This window comes from Lucilia sericata, unplaced genomic scaffold, assembly GCF_015586225.1.
Source record: "Lucilia sericata isolate MDLA Ls3-8-SP2 unplaced genomic scaffold, ASM1558622v1 Contig002396F_arrow, whole genome shotgun sequence".
Taxonomy (NCBI): Eukaryota; Metazoa; Arthropoda; class Insecta; order Diptera; family Calliphoridae; genus Lucilia; species Lucilia sericata.
The window spans coordinates 32,115-55,345 of NW_023996193.1; the positions used below are offsets into that span (position 1 = coordinate 32,115).

Below are 23,231 nucleotides of genomic sequence, written 5' to 3' on the forward strand. Positions count from 1 at the left end.
CTATAGACTTTTCTATAGTCTAGTCTATAGACTATTCTATAGTATAGTCTATTGATTATTCCATAGTCTAGTCTTTTAACTATTCTATAGTTTAGTTTATAGACCATTCTATAATCTAATTTATAGACTAGTCTAGTCTATAGAATGTTATATATTCTAGTCTATAGAATGTTCTTTAGACTAGTCTTTATATAATCCAGTATGTAGACTGTTCTATAGTCTAGTCTATATACTGTTGTACAGTCCAGTCTATATACCATTCTATAGTCTAATCTATACACCATTCTATAGTACAGTCTATAACATATTATATAGTCTAGTCTATAGACTATTCTATAGTTTATAGACTGTTCTATAGTCTAGTCTATAGATTATTCTATAGCTTAGACTATAGACTATTCTATAGTCTACTCTATAAACTATTCTGTAGTCTAGTCTATCGACTCGCGAATATACAAATATATAGCCTGACCAATAAACTATTCTATGGTCTAGTATATAGACTATAGACTGTTCTATAGACTATTCTATAGTCTATGCTATAGACAGTTCTATATTCTAGTCTATAGACTATTCTATAGTCTAGTCTATAGACTATTCTATAGTCTAGTCTATAGACTATTCTATAGTCTAGTCTATAGACTATTCTATAGTCTAGTCTGTAGACAATTCTATGGTCTAATCTATAGACTATTCTATGGTCTAGTCTATAGACTATTCTATGGTACTATTCTATACTCTAGAGACTATTCTATAGTTTAGTCTATAGACTATTATATATTCTAGTCTAGAGACTATTCTATAGTATAGTCTACAGGCTAATCTATAGTCTAGTCGATAGACTATTCTATAGTCTAGTCTATAGATTATTCGAGAATATTTCGTAGTCTAGTAAATATACTGTTCTATAGTCTAGTCGATAGACTATTCTATAGTCTAGTCTATAGATTACTCTATAGTCTAATCTATAGAATATTTCATAGTCTAGTATATATACTGTTCTATAGTCTAGTCTATAGACTATTCTATAATCTAGTCTATAGATAACTCTATAGTATAGTATATAGGCTAGTCTATAGACTATTCTATAGTCTAGTCTATTGACTATTCTATAGTCAAGTCTATAGATTACTCTATAGTCTAGTATATAGACTGTTCTATGGTCTAGTCAATAGACTATTCTACAGACTGACTGTAGACTATTCTATAGTCTAGGCTGTAGACTGTTCTATAGTCTAGTCCATATACTATTCTATAGTCTAGTCTAGAGACTTGTATAGTATAGTCTACAGACTATTCTATAGTCTAGTCTACAAACTATTCTATAGTCTAGTCTAAAGACTATTCTATAGTCTAGCCTATAGACTATTCTATAGTCAAGTCTATAGACTATTCTATAGTCTAGTCTATAGATTATTATATACTCTAGTCTTTAGACTAGTCTAGTCCATATATTATTCTATAGTCTAGTCTAAAGACTTCTATAGTATAGTCTACAGACTATTCTATAGTCTAGTCTATAGATTATTCTAAAGTCTAGTCTATAGATTATTTCATAATCTAGCCTATAGTCTAGTCTATAGACTATTCTATAGTCAAGTCTACAGATTATTCTATACTCTAGTCCTTAGACTATTCTATAGTCCAGTCTTTGGAATATTCCATAGTCTATAGCCTGGTCTATAAACTGTTCTATAGTCTAGTCTCAAGACTATTCTATTGTCAATAAGACGACAAACCAAACATTTCTATAATTTAGACAAATTTTGTTGTTAAACTAATAAAAAAAAAAGTGGAATTTAATTTAAAAATTGCTTAAACAGCCTATATTCTGCTATAAAACTAAACATATTTTACATTTATTCTTTTTATATTTTTGTTTAAATCCATTTACAATTACAATTTTTTTTTTTATTAAACGGTTTTACGAATCCGTCCATAGTATACTTTTTCTATTAAAGAAATCAACAACAATAAAGAAATATAAAAGGTGTTAACAGTTTCTGTAAGATTTAGTAATTGACAAACTCTTTACGACAAATAGAGAGAATTAACACATTTTTCTTACAGCCAACCTAAGAAAATTGTCTATAGAAATAAAAAATTTTCTAACAAAACTAACAAATGACCATTTAAACAGCAGCTTAAAAAGATAATTTAAACTATAAAAACTCTAAATAAAAGTTAGTTTGTAGTATAATAAAACAAATAAAGTGCTACTTTTAAATTAATTTTAAAAACTACAAAAAAATCAATATTGAAAAATAAAACTATAAATTTATTTTTAAGTTTAATTTAACATTAAAAAACTAAAAAAAAAGAAATATTTAACTATATTAAAACAATATGACTCAATAGTTTTTATATATACATAAACTATATATTTCGATAATTTTAACAAAAAAAAAAAAAACAAAAAACAAAATAAAATATACAACACAAAACAATAGCAAAATTTATATAATTTTTTTTTCATAATTTATTTAATTTTTTTTTAGTTAAATTTTTTTTTATACACACACACTTTTTTCCTCGCCTTGTTTATAATATAATTTTTAATGCAAAAAGTTAAACAACAAGAAATTTGTACATTTAATTAAAAAAAAAAAAATAATCATGAAATGTAAACTACATCTGCCGTTTTTTATATACATACTTATATAAAAAAAAATCTTAAAGATTTCAAACCATCCTCTCCATTTTTTATTATTATTATTTTTATTTAACTTTACAACAAAATGTATTTTTTTCTTATTAGAAATAAAAAAAGAAAACAAATTATATATAAATTTAAAGAAACAACCAGAAAATACACATGTAATTAAGTTTTAAAAATTTGCTAGTTATAAATTTGACCCTTACATTAAAATAAATCTAAATTTTATTAAAAAAAAATGCAAAAAAAAATGAAAAAAAGAGTTTTATTTAAAGAAGATAAAAAAAATATTTGAGGGTCAATGTTAAAGAAGATTTTCTATAGAAAATCTTTCCTCAAAACTATTGCCGAGATTTCCTATAGTAAACCTTCAGCTACCAACGATAGTGAAGGATATTTTATAGGAAATCTTGAGCTATAAACGAAAGCATAGCCTATTGTCTAGACTATGGAGTAGTCTATTGACCAAACTATAGAATAATCTATTGACTACACTAGACGAAATAATAGTCCATTGACTAGACTATAGAAAAGTCTATTGACAATTCTATAGAATAGTCTATTGACTAGACTATAAAAATATCTATAAACTAGACTATAGAATAGTCTATTGACTAGACTATATAATAGTATATTGATTAGACTATAGAATAGTCTATAGACTAGACTATAGATTAGTTAATTTACTAGACTACAGAAAAGTCTATTGACTATACTATAGAATAGTCTATAGACTAGAGAATAGTCTAGATTAGACTATAGAATAGTCTGTAGACTAGACTATAGGATAGTCTATTGACTAGACTATAGAATAGTCTATTGACTAGACTATAGAATAGTCTATTGACTAGACTAGAGAATAGTCTATTGACTAGAATATAGAATAGTCTATAGACTAGACTATATAGTAGTCTATAAACAAGATTATAGACTACACTATAGAATAGTCTATAGACTAGACTATAGAATAGACTATTGAATAGTCTACTGACTCGATTATTGAGTAGTCCATAGCCTGCACTATTGAATAGTTTATTGACTAAACTATAGAATAGTCTATAGACTAGACTATAGAATAGTCTATAGACTAGACTGTAGAATAGTCTATAGACTAGACCAACGGTTCCCAAAAGGGGGTCCGCGGACCCCTAGTGGTCCGTAGCAAAATCCTAGGGGGTCCGCGAAGACGAACGACAAAAATCATGAATAAAAAATATTCTCTATTTGTTAGAAAATATTAAAAATATCTCCAAATTTTTCATAAATACTAAAATACACAATTTTTATTCAATAATCCAGATTTGTTGGTGACTCTTTGAATTTTATTGTTTCGGTCATTTATCAGGATGAAGCTAGGCCCTACAAATTTATTGTTTCACTTTTATAAAGTAAAGTATTACGTGATTTGTAATTTTTAAAAATATATATGTATCGAAATAAATGTTTTTATAGCAGACGGATAATGATTTGCCTTAGAATTAAATACTGATACTGGTATCCCGGAATATGAAGTTAGGTCACATTTCATAATATTTTTTTAAATTGTAAGCAAAAGTGTTAATCTAGTTAATTTTAAATATAAATATTCCATTCCAACGTGATACACAGATTTTAACTTCATTTTGTCCAATATTATTAAATCAACATCAGACAATTCATAGCGTTTTGCGTAAATAGTCAAAACCACGCAGTAAAATAATTCGTAGGTATTTTAAAATTCAAATTTAAGATCCAAATTCACAGTACATTCGCAAAGAGTTCAGGTCATATTTTATGTGGGTAACGCATTCTGCAACAACATCGAAGAAGTCTAACTTTCACATATTTTCCCGAAAACTTAGCTTACATACTCAGCTCACTCCTATGCAATCGCAAAAAAATTTAGAAACATGACTCTTTAAGCACATGTCGACAATACTTGTTAAAGAAACCTTTTCTCTACCTTGACGAGAAATGAACATGAAAGCTCTCACCAAGGTATATTTATTTTATAAGGTAGTGTTAAGGGCGAATTCAAAAAAACTTGGGCGAATCGAAATACAACACTGTACAGTATTTGTTTTTGTTTAGGCGAATTCTGGTGTAGGCACAATGTCAAAAACAGCTGATTTATAATATGAGGCGAATTTGTAAAAATTAAAAAAAAAAGTTGTTTGTAAATAAAAGATTTTTTGAAATATAATAAAATTGTTAAAATTCTTCGTAAGTAGCCAAAGAATTTGTCCAGCGTTTAGAAAGTTGTTTAATGATTTTCCCTATTAGGAACACTCTTCGGTCTAGACAAGAAAATGCTAAAATAACGTTTGTCGGCTGATCAGTGGAAGGCTTGTTTGCAGCAGAAGGACACAAAGGCTCAACAATTATTTATGGATATAATTATTTTAAATAATTGCCTTTTCAAGTTTTTAGTGAAATCTTAAACTACATAGAACTAAAACAGAATGGAATATATATCGTCAGTATATTATTGTTTTGCTCCACCGACCATTTTTGAAAAAAATTATGTTTCTATATATTTTGGAGGTGCTCTTACCGATTCCGAAACCCGTATCTCGATATCATCTATAGTTTGCCAGATATTTTAGATTTTTGGGGTAATTTTGGCCTTTTTCGCGATTTTGATTTTTTTGAACCGCACCATTTCACGATATGTTGGAAGATCGTTACCAAATTTTATAGTGGTATTTTGGCTGGTATAAAACTTATGTGTGCTCAATTTAGAATTGATAAATATACATTTCCGATTTTTATGAACGAAAAAGTCATATTCTAGTGCAGATTTATATGGCGGCTAAGGGAATTCATGGTCAGATATTAACCAAATTCTATAAGTACCTCCTTTAGGCCAAAATAAGACTTTGTGCCAAATTTCAACAAATTATCTTCAAAATTGCGACCTGTACCGTGCTAGTTTTTTGCCTTTTGTATGATATAGACCATAAAATGCAAAAAATATTGATATAGACCCTAAAACAAGGTCTTTTGTTTTCTTTAAAAATTTAATAGCTTTTGTTTAATTGTACATTAAGGTATAAAAACTAACAGTTTTATACCTTTTTTTAAAAGCACACTTTTAAATGTCAAATTAAAAATATAAACAAACTTTGACATTTTGCATACATTAACCAAACGTAAACAAAGTTTGACATTAACTCTACACCGCGGCGAAAAAACATGAATGTGAGCAAAAAATAGTCAGCTGTTTTGTTAACACTACCTTATAAAATAAATATACCTTGGCTCTCACGATCATAAAATTAAACATCATGTTAGAAGTCATTCTATATTTAAAACCATGAAATTGAAAACATCTCCGAAATACTAAATGTTCTCAATGTACGGCAATATTTTATAGGGTTTATGGACAAGGACTAAGACAATTTTCGGACGAACAATTACACAGTGATACAGCAAAAAATGCAGGGGTTCTCATATACCAATTCCATTTCGTTATAGTCCATAGAGTAGGAATATATTTTTAATTTTTTTCGATCACTTCGTTTAGTTCCTTTTTAAGAGCAAAAGATGTGAAAAAGAGCTATTTTTGAAGTTTTAACTTTAAAAAATATATGTTTGGTAGTTTGCAACCGATTTTCAAATTGGATATTTTGTTTTAAAGATACAAGTGTTGTCTTTCAACCCAAAAAAATAAATCCAAAATTTATGATTAATGTCTTGGTTACGGCCATTTAAGTAAAAAAAACTCACACTTTTTTCACAATTTTTAATTTTCATACTGCTCTACGTTGGCCATGAATTTTAGCTTTTATTACATTTGAAAAAAGGCACATTAAGTTGGGTTTCCAATGATGGTCAATTTATCATAATCGATGAAAAAGGTTATGAGTTGTGCTAAGTTTTATAAAAATATAGCATATTTCTTCCATACAAAAACGTTCATGTTTCTGGTTTTCTTTGTAACAAGTTTAAAAAATGTTTATAAACATTTTTATACAAAAATTAATTTGTATGGAGAAAACCAAAAATTCGAGAAACATGCTATTAGAAAAATTGGCATAAATCATAGATTTTTATGAAATAACAAGTTTTAGAAACCTTCCTTTAAGTGATTCTTCAGGAAAGTAATAAAAGATGAACTCACTGCCTCATGGTCAAAGTAGAGCATGATGAAAATGAAAATTTTTTAAAAAAGTGTGAGTTTTTTTACTTAAACGACCGTAACTCAGACATTTGACCATAAATTTTGGATTTCTTTTTTTGGATTAAAAGACACTTGTATCATTAAAAAAAATATCGGATTTGAAAATCGGATGAAAACTACTAAACTTATGATTTTTGAAATTTAAAACTTCAAAAATGGCTTTTTTTCGCATCTTTTGCTCTTAAAAAGTAAGTTAACGAAGTGATAGGGGAAAACTAAAAATATATTCGTACTCTATGGACTATAACGAAATAGAATTGGTATATGAGAACGCCTGCATTTTATTTTTCTTTACTTTTGTATCACAGTGTTATTTATAACAATAAGATATCAAAATATGTATGGGGGCCAGTGAAATTAAATAAATTCCTCAAGGGGTCCGCGAAGTAAAAAACGGTGGGAACCGCTGGACTAGACTGTAGAATAGTCTATGGACTAGACTATAGAATAGTCTATAGACTAGACTATAGAATAGTCTATAGACTAGACTATATAATAGTTAATTTACTAGACCACAGGAAAGTCTAGTGACTATACTATAAAATAGTCTACTGACTAGACTATAGAATATTCTATTGACTAGACTACAGAAAAGTCTATTGACTATACCATAGAATAGCCTATAGACTAGACTATAGAATAGTATAAAGACTATCGAATAGACTGCAGACTAGACTTTAGAATATATCATAAAATATACTGTAGACTTGTTTACTGACTCGATTATTGAGTAGTCTACAGACTTGATTATTGAATAGTTTATTGACTAGACCATAGAATAGTTTTTTTTCAATAGACCATATAATAGTCCATAGACTAGACGGTAGAATAGTCTATAGATTAGACTGTAGAATAGTCCATAGACTAGACTATAAAATAGTCTATAGACTAGACTATAGAATAGTCTGTAGACTAGACTATAGAATAGTCTATAGACTAGACTATAGAGTAGTCTATAGACTAGACTATAGAGTAGTCTATAGTCTAGACTATAGAATAGTCTAAAGATTAGACCATATAATAGTCTATAGACTATACTATAGTAGTATATAGAATAGACTGCAGACTAAACTATTAAATATACAATAGAATAGACTGTAGATTAGAGCATAGAATAGACTACAGACTAGACTATTGAATAGTTTACTGACTGGATTATTGAGTAGTCTACAGACTGGACTATTGAATAGTTTATTGACTAGACTATAGTTTTTGGATTAGACCATTTAATAGTCTATAGACTAGACTGTAGAATAGTCTATGAAAAATCTTTAGCTATCAACAATAGCAAAGGATTTTCTATAGAAAATCTTTAGCTATCAACACTAGCAAAGGATTTTCTATAGAAAATATTTAGCTATCAACGATAGCAAAGGATTAGTTTATAAACTAGACTATAGAATAGTCTATAGACTAGACTATAGAATAGTCTATAGCCTAGACCATAGAATAGTCTATAGCCTAGACCATAGAATAGACTACAGACTAGACTATAGAATAGAATACAGACTAGACTATTGAATAGTTTACTGACTGGATTATTGAATAGTTTATTGGCTAGACTACCGTTTTTTGATTAGACCATATAATAGTCTATGAACTCGACTATGTTATAAACTATAGAGTAGGCTATAGAATAGTCTATAGAGTAGAATATAGAATAGAGTATAGACTAGACTGTAGCATAATCGACAGACTATAGAAAGGAGTTTCTATAGAAAATCAACGATAGTAAAGGATTTTTTATAGACAATCTTTATCTACGATAACAAAGGATTTTCTATAGAAAACCTATGGCTATCAATGATAACAAAGGATTTTCTATAAAAAAAATCTTTATCTACGATAACAAAAGATTTTCTATAGAAAATCTTAAGCCATCAACGATAGCAAAGGATTTTCTATAGAAAATCTTTAGCTATCGACGATAGCAAAGGATTTTCTGTAGAAAATCTTTAGCTATCAACGATAGCAAAGGATTTTCTGTAGAAAATCGATAGCAAAGGGTTTTCTATAGAAAATATTTAGCTATCAACGAGAGCAAAGTATTTTCTTTAGAAAATCTGTAGCTATCAACAATAGAAAAGGATTTTTTAAAGAAAATCTATAGCTATCAACGATAATAATTAGTTTGTTGTAGTTATTTTGTTGTTTCAGCTTAGTTTCTTTATAAACCCCTTTATTAAGAACAAATTTAGATTGCCTTTTATGGTTGTTATTGCACTTACAATTTCGCACTTATTCACACTTTCAAACATCTTGCACTTTTTTCCGTTTATCAAATTCTTTGATATTTAACTTTATCCAATTTTTAAATTCCTTAACTAAAATAACGTTTCACTTGCTATCATTTTCCTATAACACGCATCAAATATCCTCATTAAGCTTAGAACATAACTTGAGCACGATAATGATGTTGCAACTTATTGGCACGACAACCCAATTTCATTTGCCATTTAGCTTGGACACGCTTCATAACATGAATATCACGAGCTTTGCGAGCAGCAGCATTTTGATCACTAGTAGTCCAGCCTAATGAACGATAAGTACTCAAGAGATGATGCAATTTACGATCGGATTTTTTGGGCACCACAGCACGATTGGGATTCAAACGTTGTTTGTAGTAACGCAGTAATGAACGGTGACCAATAACAGCGCCGGAGGGTAAAACCAATTGATATTCATCACCATCTAAAAGGTCGGGTACAACTTCTTCATCCACATCCATGCCTTCTTGCTAAAATTAGGAAGAGAACAAATAGATATCAATATTTTGTTTTATTTTATAAAGTTCCAAAAAAAAACTTACATGATCTGGATAACTGGAACTGTAATCGTAATAATCAGCATATTCTGCCAAAGCCAAACCTTCATGCAACATTTGACAGTGACCCTTATCTAACATATGTTTCCTTACAGCATCCAAAGTATAGAAAGTCTTACCGCGATCATTGCACAACAAACAGATAAAGTAAACAGCAACCTTTTCACCCAAATAATTAAGCAAGCCCTCCAAATCTGTACAGTACTCCAGGTCGGGTATGAAAAAGGAATGTGTTTCGGACATATGTTTCAAATTATCCATAATATCTTCGGCTTTGTGAGTACAAAACAAACAATCTTTATCTGTTAAAGGATTTTCGGCCAATTCATCATCTAATTCATCGGAATCTACCACTTCTTCCTCAACATCCTCGTAGTCATCATCATCCTCATCGGCTTCCATTTCTTCTGCCTGGGCCACTTGCTGTAAGGCAAATTTACCTTTACCTTGAGCAGCAGCAGCTATGGCAGGATGTGGTCTGGGTTGTATGACAGATTTGGTGGTTATCTCTACTTCTGCTCCTTGATTCTCCCTCTCAAATTTGGCCAAATTGTCCTTGTGTTTTTTGCTGTTCAAATGATTGTCATGAGCCTTCTGGTTACCGAACTGTTTGCGACACGCGTTACAGTACAAACTCATTTGTTTCTCCTCATTAGCGGTGGCTTCAGCATTGCGCATTTGTATGACACGCGACTGGAATTCCTCAGCAGTGACTGGTGGCAATTCAGCCACTCGACGTTTAAGATTGTAACGATGCCAATCTGTTTTGTAGTGTTCACGTTGTATATCTGCCGAGGCGAATTTAACGCTGCAATTAATGCAAGTAAAATTGGACATTTTTGTTTAATTTAATAAAATTTCACAACTAATTTCTTTTTTAATCACTAAAATCTGCTTTTCAACTGATGAATGCAAAATCTAAACACGTTCTTGTTGTTTGTCTGTCAATTGTTAAAATGAGAGATGGGTGAGAGAAAAATGTCAAAATGTAAACATCTGCGAAATACAAAGCCAATGAAATCTAAAACCAACGGCGTTAAGCTAGTTATAAAGCTGCCAGATGATGAGAAATATATAGAAACGTTATTTTTAAACAAGAAAACCTATTATTTTAATGCTTTTTTTAAAGAAAATCAATCAAATCAGATAAAAAAATCATTGTTATCATTAGAAAGCATTATTTTTTTTAAAAAACTCGTTATTTTCATGAGACCGAAAGGTTTTCTATAGAAAATCGTGTATAGCAAAATAGTTTCTATAGAAAATCCACCACTGTGGTAGATAACTAAAGATTTTCTATAGAAAATCCATCGCTATCGTGAATAGCTAACGATTTTCCATAGAAAATTCTTCACTATCAATCGGAAGGTGTTTCTGAGATCTTTCATTGATATCCTTTTTTAAACTTAAATGATGTCCGATATATATGAGATATGGCTCACAAACATATATCATATGAAAGACCAAAATGTTGTCTACAAAATCAGATTTGAAGTACCATTATATCGATTTATGAATATTTGAGATAACGGTGTTTTTGTAAAAAAGTCAAGATTAAAAAATATAAAATTAGAACATAGCTGTCATTATGTTAATGATTTAAATTACATTATATATCCATCGAAAGGTAATACTGAGGCCTTTCCATTAATATCCATATCGGCGATATCAGATAAGTGATTAAATTTAAACTCCTTTAACTGTTGCATTTCATGAGATAGGACTTTTAATCATATATCATATGAGAGGCCTAAATGTGGTCTACAAAATTTGATGTGATTAAAGTACGGTTATATCGATATATTTTTGAGATAATGGTGCTTTTGTAAAAAAGTCATTATTAGAAAATATAAAATTTAACCCTAGCACTCAATGGGTTAATATTATATGTTATACCATATATATGAATATTTTGGAGACCTCTCAATTGATATCCATATCAACTATATATAACAATTAGTAGTCGAGATATATCAAATTTTAAATCAAAACTTTAAAGGGTTATAACTCCCGGAACTGAATAGACTAAAGTTATATTTTTCCATTTTTGTACTGAGAAGAAGGAAGACTCGCAAGCAATATAATTTTTTCCCTGAAATCTGCTGGACTTAAAAACGCTTTCTTATTGGCATCTCTTTAATAAATTAATAACAAATCTGGCAGCACTTTATTGAAATCGCGTCAGCTGTTTGATTAGTCCCGCCGGTTGCTTAGTAAACTAACGGAAGTGTAAACAAAAATTCTTATTAGATTTTTAAAAAATTTCGGGCAAAAAAAGTACAAAAAGTCGTCATGGAGGGCAAGGATAATCGATCGAAAGAGTAAGTATTAGCCATTCATTAGCTACAACTCAAAAGAACTACAGCAAACTGAAAATTTTCTCCAACTTAGTAAGCGTCATAAAATGAAGTCTCACTATCGCAATAAAAGCAAATATTGTACCACCTCTTCGTCCTCGGGTCAAGTAGAGACGGTACGTGGTTATGTTGATGTGGTGGATTCAAGTGATGAACGTTTTATAGATAGAAATGAGTGGATAAGAGGTGGCCAGAAAGTAAAAGCCGCTAAGACGTATCCCTTGGAATTGGATGACTTCCCTGCTGGCGAGGAAGAGAACGAACAAATGCGTGCGGGAGATTTCACTTCCATGTCTCAATTACCCGCCGGCATGGGTGGACATTTTAAATTCGCCTCCGAAAAGCAATGGGAACAAGCGGAAAATGAGGAATTCCTAGACAATACCGAAGCCAGTGAATATTTCACTTTAAATTTGAAACTTTTAAATGTGGGTCTACAAACTATACCATTCTACAAGCGGATGGACTACTCATCCTCCATGTTTAGCAAGGAACAATTGCAAAACATGGAAAAAGAAGCTGAGGCTGCTGAGAAGACATATCAAAATGTTTTGAAAGAACACATCGAAAATCCCCGTATTAAAATTAATTCCGCCAGCCGTAAGACCAATTCTGCTAAAAGTCAAAAATCCACTAAAGCTAAATCTCCAGAAGCTCCCGATGAATTGGATGAGTTATTAAATATGACCTCAGATCAAATGTCAAAAGTTAGTGTAAAATCTGGTGCTAACACTCCGGCCTTGAAACCTAACACACCGGATAATAAAAGTGCTGCCGGCGTTAGTTCGACGGTTGCAGAAAACAAAGATGATATACAACAGTGGTTGGATAATGTACTAGATGAATAAAGACAAAGGTAATTATGGTTAAAACTTTTACTTAGTAGAATTTGGAATTGTTAAAATAAAGTAGAAGTTGGAATTTGATAAAATTTTTTTAAAAAATATAAATATTTGGGAACTACAAAAGATATACTAAATGAAGGAAACTATTAGAACACAAGAACCGTTACTTTCTTTTTGATAGTAGCATCCATGACATTATCTAAAGCTCTAAATTGAAAGCACTTTAACTTTATAAAGAAAGGCATAGCCGGGATATTATTTAACATTTAGGCATTTTGTAAGGCCTTCAACTTGATGAATATTGGCTACAAAGTAAGATTTCAACTGTTTTTACGAAATTACTTTTAAATTTACTTAAAATTGGATTAAGTTTTTGTATATTTGGAAACTGTACATAAAACATTTATAGGTAAATTTTTTTCAATTAATTAGTACAAAGTTCGTGCAGGCAAAATATTTCCCAACAAAGTATTCGCGAATTTCAAAAAGTAATAACATTTTGCACGCATATTGTATTACGCATTTGTAAAGAAACAAACACTTACTCACGCTAATTCCCATTTTAGTACATTATCCACTTAAAAGCTTCCAAGAGTTCTTTGATGAGAGTCTGTAGGTAGTGATTTTTGGGATATAGCCGTTTTAAAACGTTCAAAGGCAGAAAATTTACTTTTCTAATTGTCACTTAAAATCCTAATAACTTTTTTTAAGTTCAATGCTTAATTAAACAAAAATTTCATATATTAGTGGTACGTTAAAAATTTAAAGAGAAATGAAGTATTAAAGTGATACATATTTGAGAGTTTCTTTATATAAATGTAAAAAATTGTGATTATGCAGCAGATGTTGGTTTAAAGAGCCAACTTTATCATCAATATTATATGTGTCAATTCATTCTTGTACTCAATAAAGCAAATTTATAAATATGTACATACATATAATAAAATTAGAAATTAAATTTCTGTTTTACTTTTCTAAAAGAATTAAGAAATTATCTTTAAAAATACATTTTTAGAGGATTTTCTGTATAAATCTTTAGCTATCAACAATAGCGAAGGGTTTTCAATAGAAAATTCTCAGCTTTTACCGATAGCGAAGGATTTTCCATAGAAATTATTAAGCTTTCCGCGATAGCGAAGGACTTTTCATAGAAAATTTTAAGCTTTCCAAGAAAGTAAGTTTTTTTTATAGAAAATCTTTAGCATTTCTTGATGGCGAAGGATTTTTTTTAGTAAAATATTAGTTATCAACGATAGCGAAGGATTTTCTAAAGAAAATCTTCAGCTAACAACAACAGCGAAGGATCTTCTATAGAACATCTTTAGCTATCCACGATATAGAAGGATTTTCTGAAAAATCTTAAGTTATCCACAATCTTAAGTTATCCACAAGAGCGATTACAGAAAATTTTTAGCTATAAATGTCAACAAGGATTTTCTATAAAAAATCTTCAATTTTCTATTATAGCGAGGAATTTTCTATAGAAAATTTTCAGCTATCCACGGATGCTAATATGTTTTCTATAGAAAATCGTCAGCTTTCCTTGATAGCGATTTTCCATAGGAAAACTTAAGCTATTCACAATAGCAAGGATTTTCTATCCAAAATCTTTGGCCATCCATGATAGCTCCCTCCATAGCTAACCTTCTAATCTTATTTCACATATTATTTCTAAATGACCTGAATTTTTTTTAATTTACACACATCTTTTACCAGCCTTTTACCAATTAAAATAGACAAAACTCTTCTAAAGTGTCATCATTACCTCTACACCTAACAAACTCGGAGCTCTGATTTGGCGCTTACTTGAGCATTTTATTTATATTTATGCATTTTTTCTTCTTTAGTTCTGTTGCTATTCTATTTAGAAAATAAAATAACCCTCCTCCCAGTAGTAATTAAAAAATAAAATGCACAACTTATGATACTTATGACAAACCAAATACGAAAGTTGATAATCTTTTCATGTGCATGAATAATTAAAATTTATTAAAAAGTTTTCAACGTTTTTTGTTTTCTTTCTACTGAATTCTGTTCTTTTGGTTCCAAAGCAAAGTTACAGTGAAAAAATGTGCAACCAAGAAATACTAAAACAACTTTTTTGAAAGAAAAGATGCAGGACAAAAAATGTGTATAAAAACAGCAGTTATTTAAATGCATATAAAAAGTGTGATGGGAAACAGGGTATAGTATTAAAGAGATGTATTTTTCATCACGTCTTTAAAGACTTTAAATAGCCTTTTCTAAAGGAAAGTAAACTGTAGAGACAACAATTTACTTTGTTTCCTTTATGGGAATAGAGTGAGAGCTCTAATACAAAAATGATTCTCCCAGAGATTGGTTCTAATATTAGGACTTTCAGATCATAAAAGATCCTCTTCTGGAATGTCTTAAAAGGATGTCTTTTTTCACTTTTAAAGACCGTAAATAGACGTTTCTTATGGAAAGAGAAAAGAGACTCGACTATAGACTACACTATATACTAGACTGTATACTATTCGATAGACTAGTCTATAGAATAGACTATTGACTAGCCTATAGAATTGACTACAGACTAGACTATAGAATTGACTATAGACTAGACTATAGACTAGACTATAGACTAGACTATAGACTAGACTATAGACTAGACTATACTAGACTAGACTAGACTATAGACTAGACTATAGACTAGACTATAGACTAGACTATAGACTAGACTATAGACTAGACTATAGACTAGACTATAGACTAGACTATAGACTAGACTATAGACTAGACTATAGACTAGACTATAGACTAGACTATAGACTAGACTATAGACTAGACTATAGACTAGACTATAGACTAGACTATAGACTAGACTATAGACTAGACTATAGACTAGACTATAGACTAGACTATAGACTAGACTATAGACTAGACTATAGACTAGACTATAGACTAGACTATAGACTAGACTATAGACTAGACTATAGACTAGACTATAGACTAGACTATAGACTAGACTATAGACTAGACTATAGACTAGACTATAGACTAGACTATAGACTAGACTATAGACTAGACTATAGACTAGACTATAGACTAGACTATAGACTAGACTATAGACTAGACTATAGACTAGACTATAGACTAGACTATAGACTAGACTATAGACTAGACTATAGACTTGACTATAGACTTTACTATAGACTAGACTATAGACTAGACTATAGACTAGACTATAGACTAGACTATAGACTAGACTATAGACTAGACTATAGACTAGACTATAGACTAGACTATAGACTAGACTATAGACTAGACTATAGACTAGACTATAGACTAGACTAGACTATAGACTAGACTATAGACTAGACTATAGACTAGACTATAGACTAGACTATAGACTAGACTATAGACTAGACTATAGACTAGACTATAGACTAGACTATAGACTAGACTATAGACTAGACTATAGACTAGACTATAGACTAGACTATAGACTAGACTATAGACTAGACTATAGACTAGACTATAGACTAGACTATAGACTAGACTAGAGACTAGACTATAGACTAGACTATAGACTAGACTATAGACTAGACTATAGACTAGACTATAGACTAGACTATAGACTAGATTATCGACTAGACTATAGACTAGACTATAGACTAGATTATCGACTAGACTATAGACTAGACTATGACTAGACTATAGACTAGACTATAGACTAGACTATAGACTAGACTATAGACTAGACTATAGACTAGACTATAGACTAGACTATAGACTAGACTATAGACTAGACTATAGACTAGACTATAGACTAGACTATAGACTAGACTATAGACTAGACTATAGACTAGACTATAGACTAGACTATAGACTAGACTATAGACTAGACTATAGACTAGACTATAGACTAGACTATAGACTAGACTATAGACTAGACTATAGACTAGACTATAGACTAGACTATAGACTAGACTATAGACTAGATTATCGACTAGACTATAGATAGACTATAGACTAGATATCGACTAGACTATAGACTAGACTAGACTAGACTATAGACTAGACTATAGACTAGACTATAGACTAGACTATAGACTAGACTATAGACTAGACTATAGACTAGACTATAGACTAGACTATAGACTAGACTATAGACTAGACTATAGACTAGACTATAGACTAGACTATAGACTAGACTATAGACTAGACTATAGACTAGACTATAGACTAGACTATAGACTAGACTATAGACTAGACTATAGACTAGACTATAGACTAGACTATAGACTAGACTATAGACTAGACTATAGACTAGACTATAGACTAGACTATAGACTAGACTATAGACTAGACTATAGACAGACTATAGACTAGACTATAGACTAGACTATAGACTAGACTATAGACTAGACTATAGACTAGACTATAGACTAGACTATAGACTAGACTATAGACTAGACTATAGACTAGACTATAGACTAGACTATAGACTAGACTATAGACTAGACTATAGACTAGACTATAGACTAGATATAGACTAGACTATAGACTAGACTATAGACTAGACTATAGACTAGACTATAGACTAGACTATAGACTAGACTATAGACTAGACTATAGACTAGACTAGACTAGACTATAGACTAGACTATAGACTAGACTATAGACTAGGACTATAGACTAGACTATAGACTAGACTAGACTATAGACTAGACTAGATATAGACTAGACTAGACTATAGACTAGACTAGACTATAGACTAGACTAGACTATAGACTAGACTATAGACTAGACTACTATAGACTAGACTATAGACTAGACTATAGACTAGACTATAGACTAGACTATAGACTAGACTATAGACTAGACTATAGACTAGACTATAGACTAGACTATAGACTAGACTATAGACTAGACTATAGACTAGACTATAGACTAGACTATAGACTAGACTATAGACTAGACTATAGACTAGACTATAGACTAGACTATAGACTAGACTATAGACTAGACTATAGACTAGACTATAGACTAGACTATACTGACTAGACTATAGACTAGACTATAGACTAGACTATAGACTAGACTGTATACTATACTATAGACTAGACTATAGCTAGACTAGACTATACCGCGGAATTTTTGGATAAAATGGACTTCTTCCCGATTGTATTCGACTACCTAATTACTATCACTTTAACCTCTCTTTTCAATATAACCTGTAAAAACTTCAGCAAATAATTTAATTCCTCCCCCTCCCTACAGAAAAAAAATTATGTATATTTTAGCTCGTTAGTGAAAAAATCAGTTTTTGCTCACTTTTTTGTCTTCGCCTTCTTCTATTTTACTTCTAATGAATACAAAAGGTAGCACGCAAAATCTTGCATAGATTTGCATAAACATGTTTGTTTTTTAATAGAGTAGGAAAAAAATATGTAAACAAAAAATAATGGTAAAATATGAATAAATAATGAGGATAAATTTTTCATGTTAAGAAATGCATTTGTAAATAAAATAACTTGAGAGTATGGGACACAAAATGTTAGAAAATATTTAAAATAAATTCATATTAATTGTAACTTAGTTTCTTTTAAAAATAAACATATCTTCCTTTCTTCCTACCTAAAGTAATGACACTATTAGTTCTAGTTGAGGTTTGTCTGTTCTGTACATAGTAAAATTCACACTTTTTCCCTCTCCATTAAGAGCTTTTAATGGCCATGTTCGTTCCATCTCAATAAATCGACTAGGTGGTGTAAAAAGGACTCTGTGTTGTGGTCTTAATCAGCATTAGGGGAATGTCAAAGTTAGACTTTGTATCAGCAGATCTGGACATTACAAATTTTATCTTTGAAAATTTTCAATAGTAAAGTATAAGTTTCAAGGTCAGACACTGATTAACATTAACTTTAGCCTGAGGTAGACATTAGTTCAATCTCTGGTGATGGGCATTAATTAAATTCCTGTTGAATTTTGGTGATCATTGGACCGCCTGGGGCATAGTACCATAGTGAACTACTCATAACTTCGGTGGTGAATTTCAATCCCGAGGAATAAACATGCTACCAGTAACTCTAGTCCGCCATGACTAAGCTGCAGAAGATATTTGTCTTGCGCTCTGATCTGATACCACGGAAATCGGCGACTTACAGGGAGCATTCTACGCTTCTTCGCATTTTACGCGGCTGTCAAAAAAGTAGAATTGATGAAAGACACTCATCTTGGTGTTATTGCAATCCCGGGGGAAAGAGGTGCTACCATTAACTTTAGTCTGCCGTAACTATAAAGTAGTGATGATCAAATGTATCTTCGGTCTTTCCTTAGAATGATTTGACATGAGATCGAACCAGAGCGTCAGACAATCTGGTACTACGGGTGGCCAGTTGCTCGCAGGACTTTGTTCTAGCTGGTCAGTTGGTTGAGGTTTCTTCGCGGGCAGAGAATTTTTCTCTCGGATTCTCTCTCCGGTGCTGTTGCCATCTCAACAGATGTCACTGGGTGATGTGACAAAGCAACTTATGCTGGATTCATGAACCCTTTGATTATCTTTTACTCTTCGGGTTGACATTCGGTAGCTGCCTGTCATTCCGTAGATCGTTTTTTATGATCTGAGAATGGAACTAATGTAAATTGGTGAAATTTCGGGAAAGTATTTTTTTGCCCGACGGGAGACTAGTACTGATTCAGTATGCCTTTTACTTGAGGGAAGTTCTTGATGCTGTTGCCATCTCAACAGGATGCATATTAATACATGCTACGCTACTAACGGTTGAGGGCCGTCACCCAACCTGTCGGTGCAATTATTGGGTTCGCTAGACTTTATAAATTCCTACATCCTTCACATTATTTCGACATACAGACGGATCGTATTTCGGACCGTTTTAGGTCTGCCCAGCGGATGCCGAAACAACTGAGTCCATACCAACAATGTGGCGTGTTCTGCCAGACATTCTGCAGCGGGATTACAATGGTGAGAGTTTTAATATCTCGAGTACTTGAGCAATGTTCTTGTACATGGATCGCAGTCCACCATGTTCAAAAATTGCCACCTGCATGTTCTTTGCTAGAGAAAAGGGGTGTTGGTGAGTTGTCTCTAGCTCACAGTGAGCTTAGGCCACAAGAAAGACTCTCACGCAAATTAATACTGGAATCTGACGACACATTGGATCAATGTGTCCCATTTAAGGAATAATGACTTGATTTTTTTATGGAGATTGCGCTTCGGTCTACGAAATACGTTTCCATGTCAATAGAAGTCATCGTCCAAACAGTGAAGTTTAGTTTTTTTTTGTCGAAGAATGCTTGGGACATGTCTGAAGATTGCCGGATATTCCTTAGCGGGACTAAAATCGTTAGAAATTAGACAGCTTGAGTACTTGTACATGGATCGGAGTCAGTCTTGTACAAATATTGCCACCTGCATGTTCTTTGCAAGACACAAAGAGGCATTTATGAGTGGTATCTAGCTTACCCTGTTGTGGAAAAATGTCACATTAAGCTTAGCCCACAAGGCAGGCGCTTACGTAAAGCACTACGAAAATCTGTCGAACATTGGATCAATGTGTCCTCTGTAACTAATGATGCCTTGGCTTTTTGATTTCGGTCTACGAAATACGTGCCCATATCCTGTTGCCGAAACAATAGAGGTCATCATCCCAACAGTGTGGTTCAGTTTTTTATCGAAGAATGCTTGGGACATGTCTGAAGATTGCCGGATATTCCTTAGCGGGACTGCAATGGTAAGAAATTAGACAGCTTGAGTACTTGTACACAGATTGGAGTCAGTATATATCTTGTCATAAAAGATCACATTAAGCTTAGCCCACAAGGCATGCGCTTACGTAAAGCACTTTGGGAATCTGCCTGACGGGTATATTTGATGTTGTTGTAATACAATCTATACAATTTTTAATACGGGCGTTCCGTATTTTGGTCCAAGCCAAGAAATCCATTTGGTGGGCTTGACAGTTGAATATGTGGTGGTAATTCACATGCTGGACATTTATTGGGGACGGCACGTTCTATGCGCGACCAGTTGAGCCTATTGCTCAATACCGATCTCAGTTGTGCCAGAGCAAATCTTGTTTTCCGCGCTAGCTTCTTCTCTATTTCTGCTATAGGCGGTAACCTAAACCGCGGTATTTATGGCGTCTCTATGAATGTAGGTCCTTCCTGACATCGATTCATAGGGATTGATGCGATTATTGGTTGAGATCAAGAAAAAGAGCTCTATATTGCACTGCATTGTGTATGATGACTGCGGTCTATGCGCGACCAGTACGCGTTGAGCCTATTGCTCAATACCGATCTCAGTTATGCCAGAGCAACTCTTGTTTTCCGCTGCATCTTCTTCTCTATTTCTGCTATAGGCGGTAACCTAAACCGCGGTATTTATGGCGTCTCTATGAATATAGGTCCTTCCTGACAATGATCCAGAGGGATTGATGCGATTATGGTTGCGTAGTTTATCAAACCAGGGCTTGCTATCGAAACGTCTCTATATACGGCTCTATATTGCACTGCATTGTGTATGATGATTGCAATGCCCACACGGTTGCTTCTATTGCGGTCTTTTCGGAGAACGTTGTATCCCTTACAACTGTGCAGACTGGAATTATTCGTCAGTTTTGTCTCCTGGGCAGCAGGTTATCTGGTTATCTCAGATAATTTAATTTGGAGGCCTTTGTAGTTAAACTACAATATGTATATCACCCCAGTTTGGTTATTATTTTGAATGACTCTATATAAATAGTAAAAAGTACCGCCTCTTAGAGTCATTACATATTCCCCATGATTCTGCTTAAGTTTGGCACAACATACATTTGCCTTTTATGTGAATCTTTAAAAAGTTGTAATTAAAATTAATGACAATATAAATACAAAAGATGTCATAAAGTTTATGTATCTAAGTTGTCAAAAGATTATTGCCGTTCCCAGCAAGAAAAAAAAAACTCAGCATACACTTGTTAAAAGATAACATCATATCAAATACTTAACATTTACAATATAATTATTCTAGTTTTCAGACCTGGGATAAATGCATTAAATGTGTTAATGCATTAACAATTTTTTCTACATTAAAAAAAATTTATGTTAATGCAAGTTTATTGCATTAACATTAACATGGGTACATTTAATGCATTAAATTTGCATTAACATTAAATATTTTTAAATTTAATGCATTAATTTTACATTAACATTAAATATTTGTGAAATTAATGCATTAATTTTGCATTAACATTAAATATTTTTGAATTTAATGCATTAATTTTCCATTAACATTAAATAATAAATAATAAAATTAATGCATTAATTTTCCATTAACATTAATGTATAAAATAATTTATAAAAATAAGAATACAGCGCTAAAGACCTCGGTCTAACAAAATTCAAGTAAAATTGAATGTGTTAAAGTCCTTTCTAATAAGTCCTATACTCGATAATACATATTAGAAGAATAGTATCACTTCCCAGATATTCCATTTTTAGTTTATTTTGTTAAAGTTCTTTCTAATAAGTCCTATACTCGATAATACATATTAGAAGAATAATATCACTTCCCAGATATTCCTTTTTTAGTTTATTTTGTCTGTGGAATCTTATATAAATATCATATTTAAAACACACAAGTTTGAATGGAATATAGGAGTTATTAGAAAGGACTTTAACCTATTTAATTTTAGTTGTTTAGTTAGATCGAGGTCTTTTGAGCTGTATTTTTATTTATGTTTATCAATTTTTATATATATTAATGTTAATGGAATATTAATGCATTAATTTTATTGCTTATTTAATGTTAATGTAAAATTAATGCACTAAATTCAGATATATTTAATGTTAACGCAAAATTAATGCATTAATTTGAAAAATATTTAATGTTAATGTAAAATTAATGCATTAAATTCAAAAATATTTAATGTTAATGGAAATTTAATGCATTAAATTTTAAAAATTTAATGTTAATGCAATATTTTTTACATTAAATTAATTTTTTTTTAATTTAATGTTAATGCAAAATTAATGGAAATCGCCCAGGTCTGCTAGTTTTAATATAAAAACTTGTAAGAAATAAGGATGTTTTTTGTTCATACACAAAACACAAAACTAACCTCATTATTTTAAGCACATAACCTCAAATAAGAATAAATTTGAAAATATATACATTAACCGTTATCTGTTTGTTATGCAAATAATAACAATTCATAGTTAATTAACCATTAAATTTTTGTTTGTTGACAAAATTTTCAATTTGTTATAACAAGTGCCCTGTTATTATGGTTATACTATATACCACCCCACATTACTACTCTGGGATTTGTATAGGCAAATGCTGGAAGTATGCAAAATTTTTTGTCAAACACTTTAATTTTAACTTATCTCAACTACCCACCCCTAATTTTCCGTTATT

The 23,231-nt window shown here is 31.3% G+C and overlaps 2 protein-coding genes and 1 long non-coding RNA gene across 3 annotated transcripts; 2 read left to right on the forward strand and 1 right to left on the reverse strand.

Annotated features, from left to right (window-relative positions):
• The first annotated feature begins 4,634 nt into the window (after positions 1 to 4,634).
• Positions 4,635 to 5,123, forward strand: LOC119613875. The gene is made up of 2 exons (XR_005232281.1): positions 4,635 to 4,858; positions 4,919 to 5,123. It is a non-coding gene; the product is annotated as an uncharacterized LOC119613875 (long non-coding RNA).
• Positions 5,124 to 9,083: 3,960 nt separating this feature from the next.
• On the reverse strand, positions 9,084 to 10,614 carry LOC119613876 (zinc finger protein 622). Its single transcript, XM_037969947.1, has 2 exons — positions 9,628 to 10,614; positions 9,084 to 9,555 (listed from the first exon to the last, which is right to left on the reverse strand). The coding sequence occupies exons 1-2, from the start codon at positions 10,477 to 10,479 to the stop codon at positions 9,205 to 9,207; spliced, it is 1,203 nt and encodes a 400-aa protein (XP_037825875.1). The 5' UTR covers positions 10,480 to 10,614; the 3' UTR covers positions 9,084 to 9,204.
• A 1,210-nt stretch (positions 10,615 to 11,824) lies between these two features.
• Positions 11,825 to 12,925, forward strand: LOC119613877. Its single transcript, XM_037969948.1, has 2 exons — positions 11,825 to 11,963; positions 12,034 to 12,925. Exons 1-2 carry the CDS (start codon positions 11,935 to 11,937, stop codon positions 12,845 to 12,847), a joined length of 843 nt encoding a protein of 280 aa, XP_037825876.1. The 5' UTR covers positions 11,825 to 11,934; the 3' UTR covers positions 12,848 to 12,925.
• Positions 12,926 to 23,231: the final 10,306 nt, after the last annotated feature.

Coding starts and splice junctions, on each gene's coding strand:
- LOC119613876 (XM_037969947.1), bottom strand. CDS start 10,479: ATGTCCAATTTTACTTGCATTAATTGCAGCGTTAAATTCGCCTCGGCA. Junction 9,556..9,627: donor GTTCCAGTTATCCAGATCAT/GTAAGTTTTTTT, acceptor TCCTAATTTTAG/CAAGAAGGCATGGATGTGGA.
- LOC119613877 (XM_037969948.1), top strand. CDS start 11,935: ATGGAGGGCAAGGATAATCGATCGAAAGA. Junction 11,964..12,033: donor AAGGATAATCGATCGAAAGA/GTAAGTATTAGC, acceptor TCTCCAACTTAG/TAAGCGTCATAAAATGAAGT.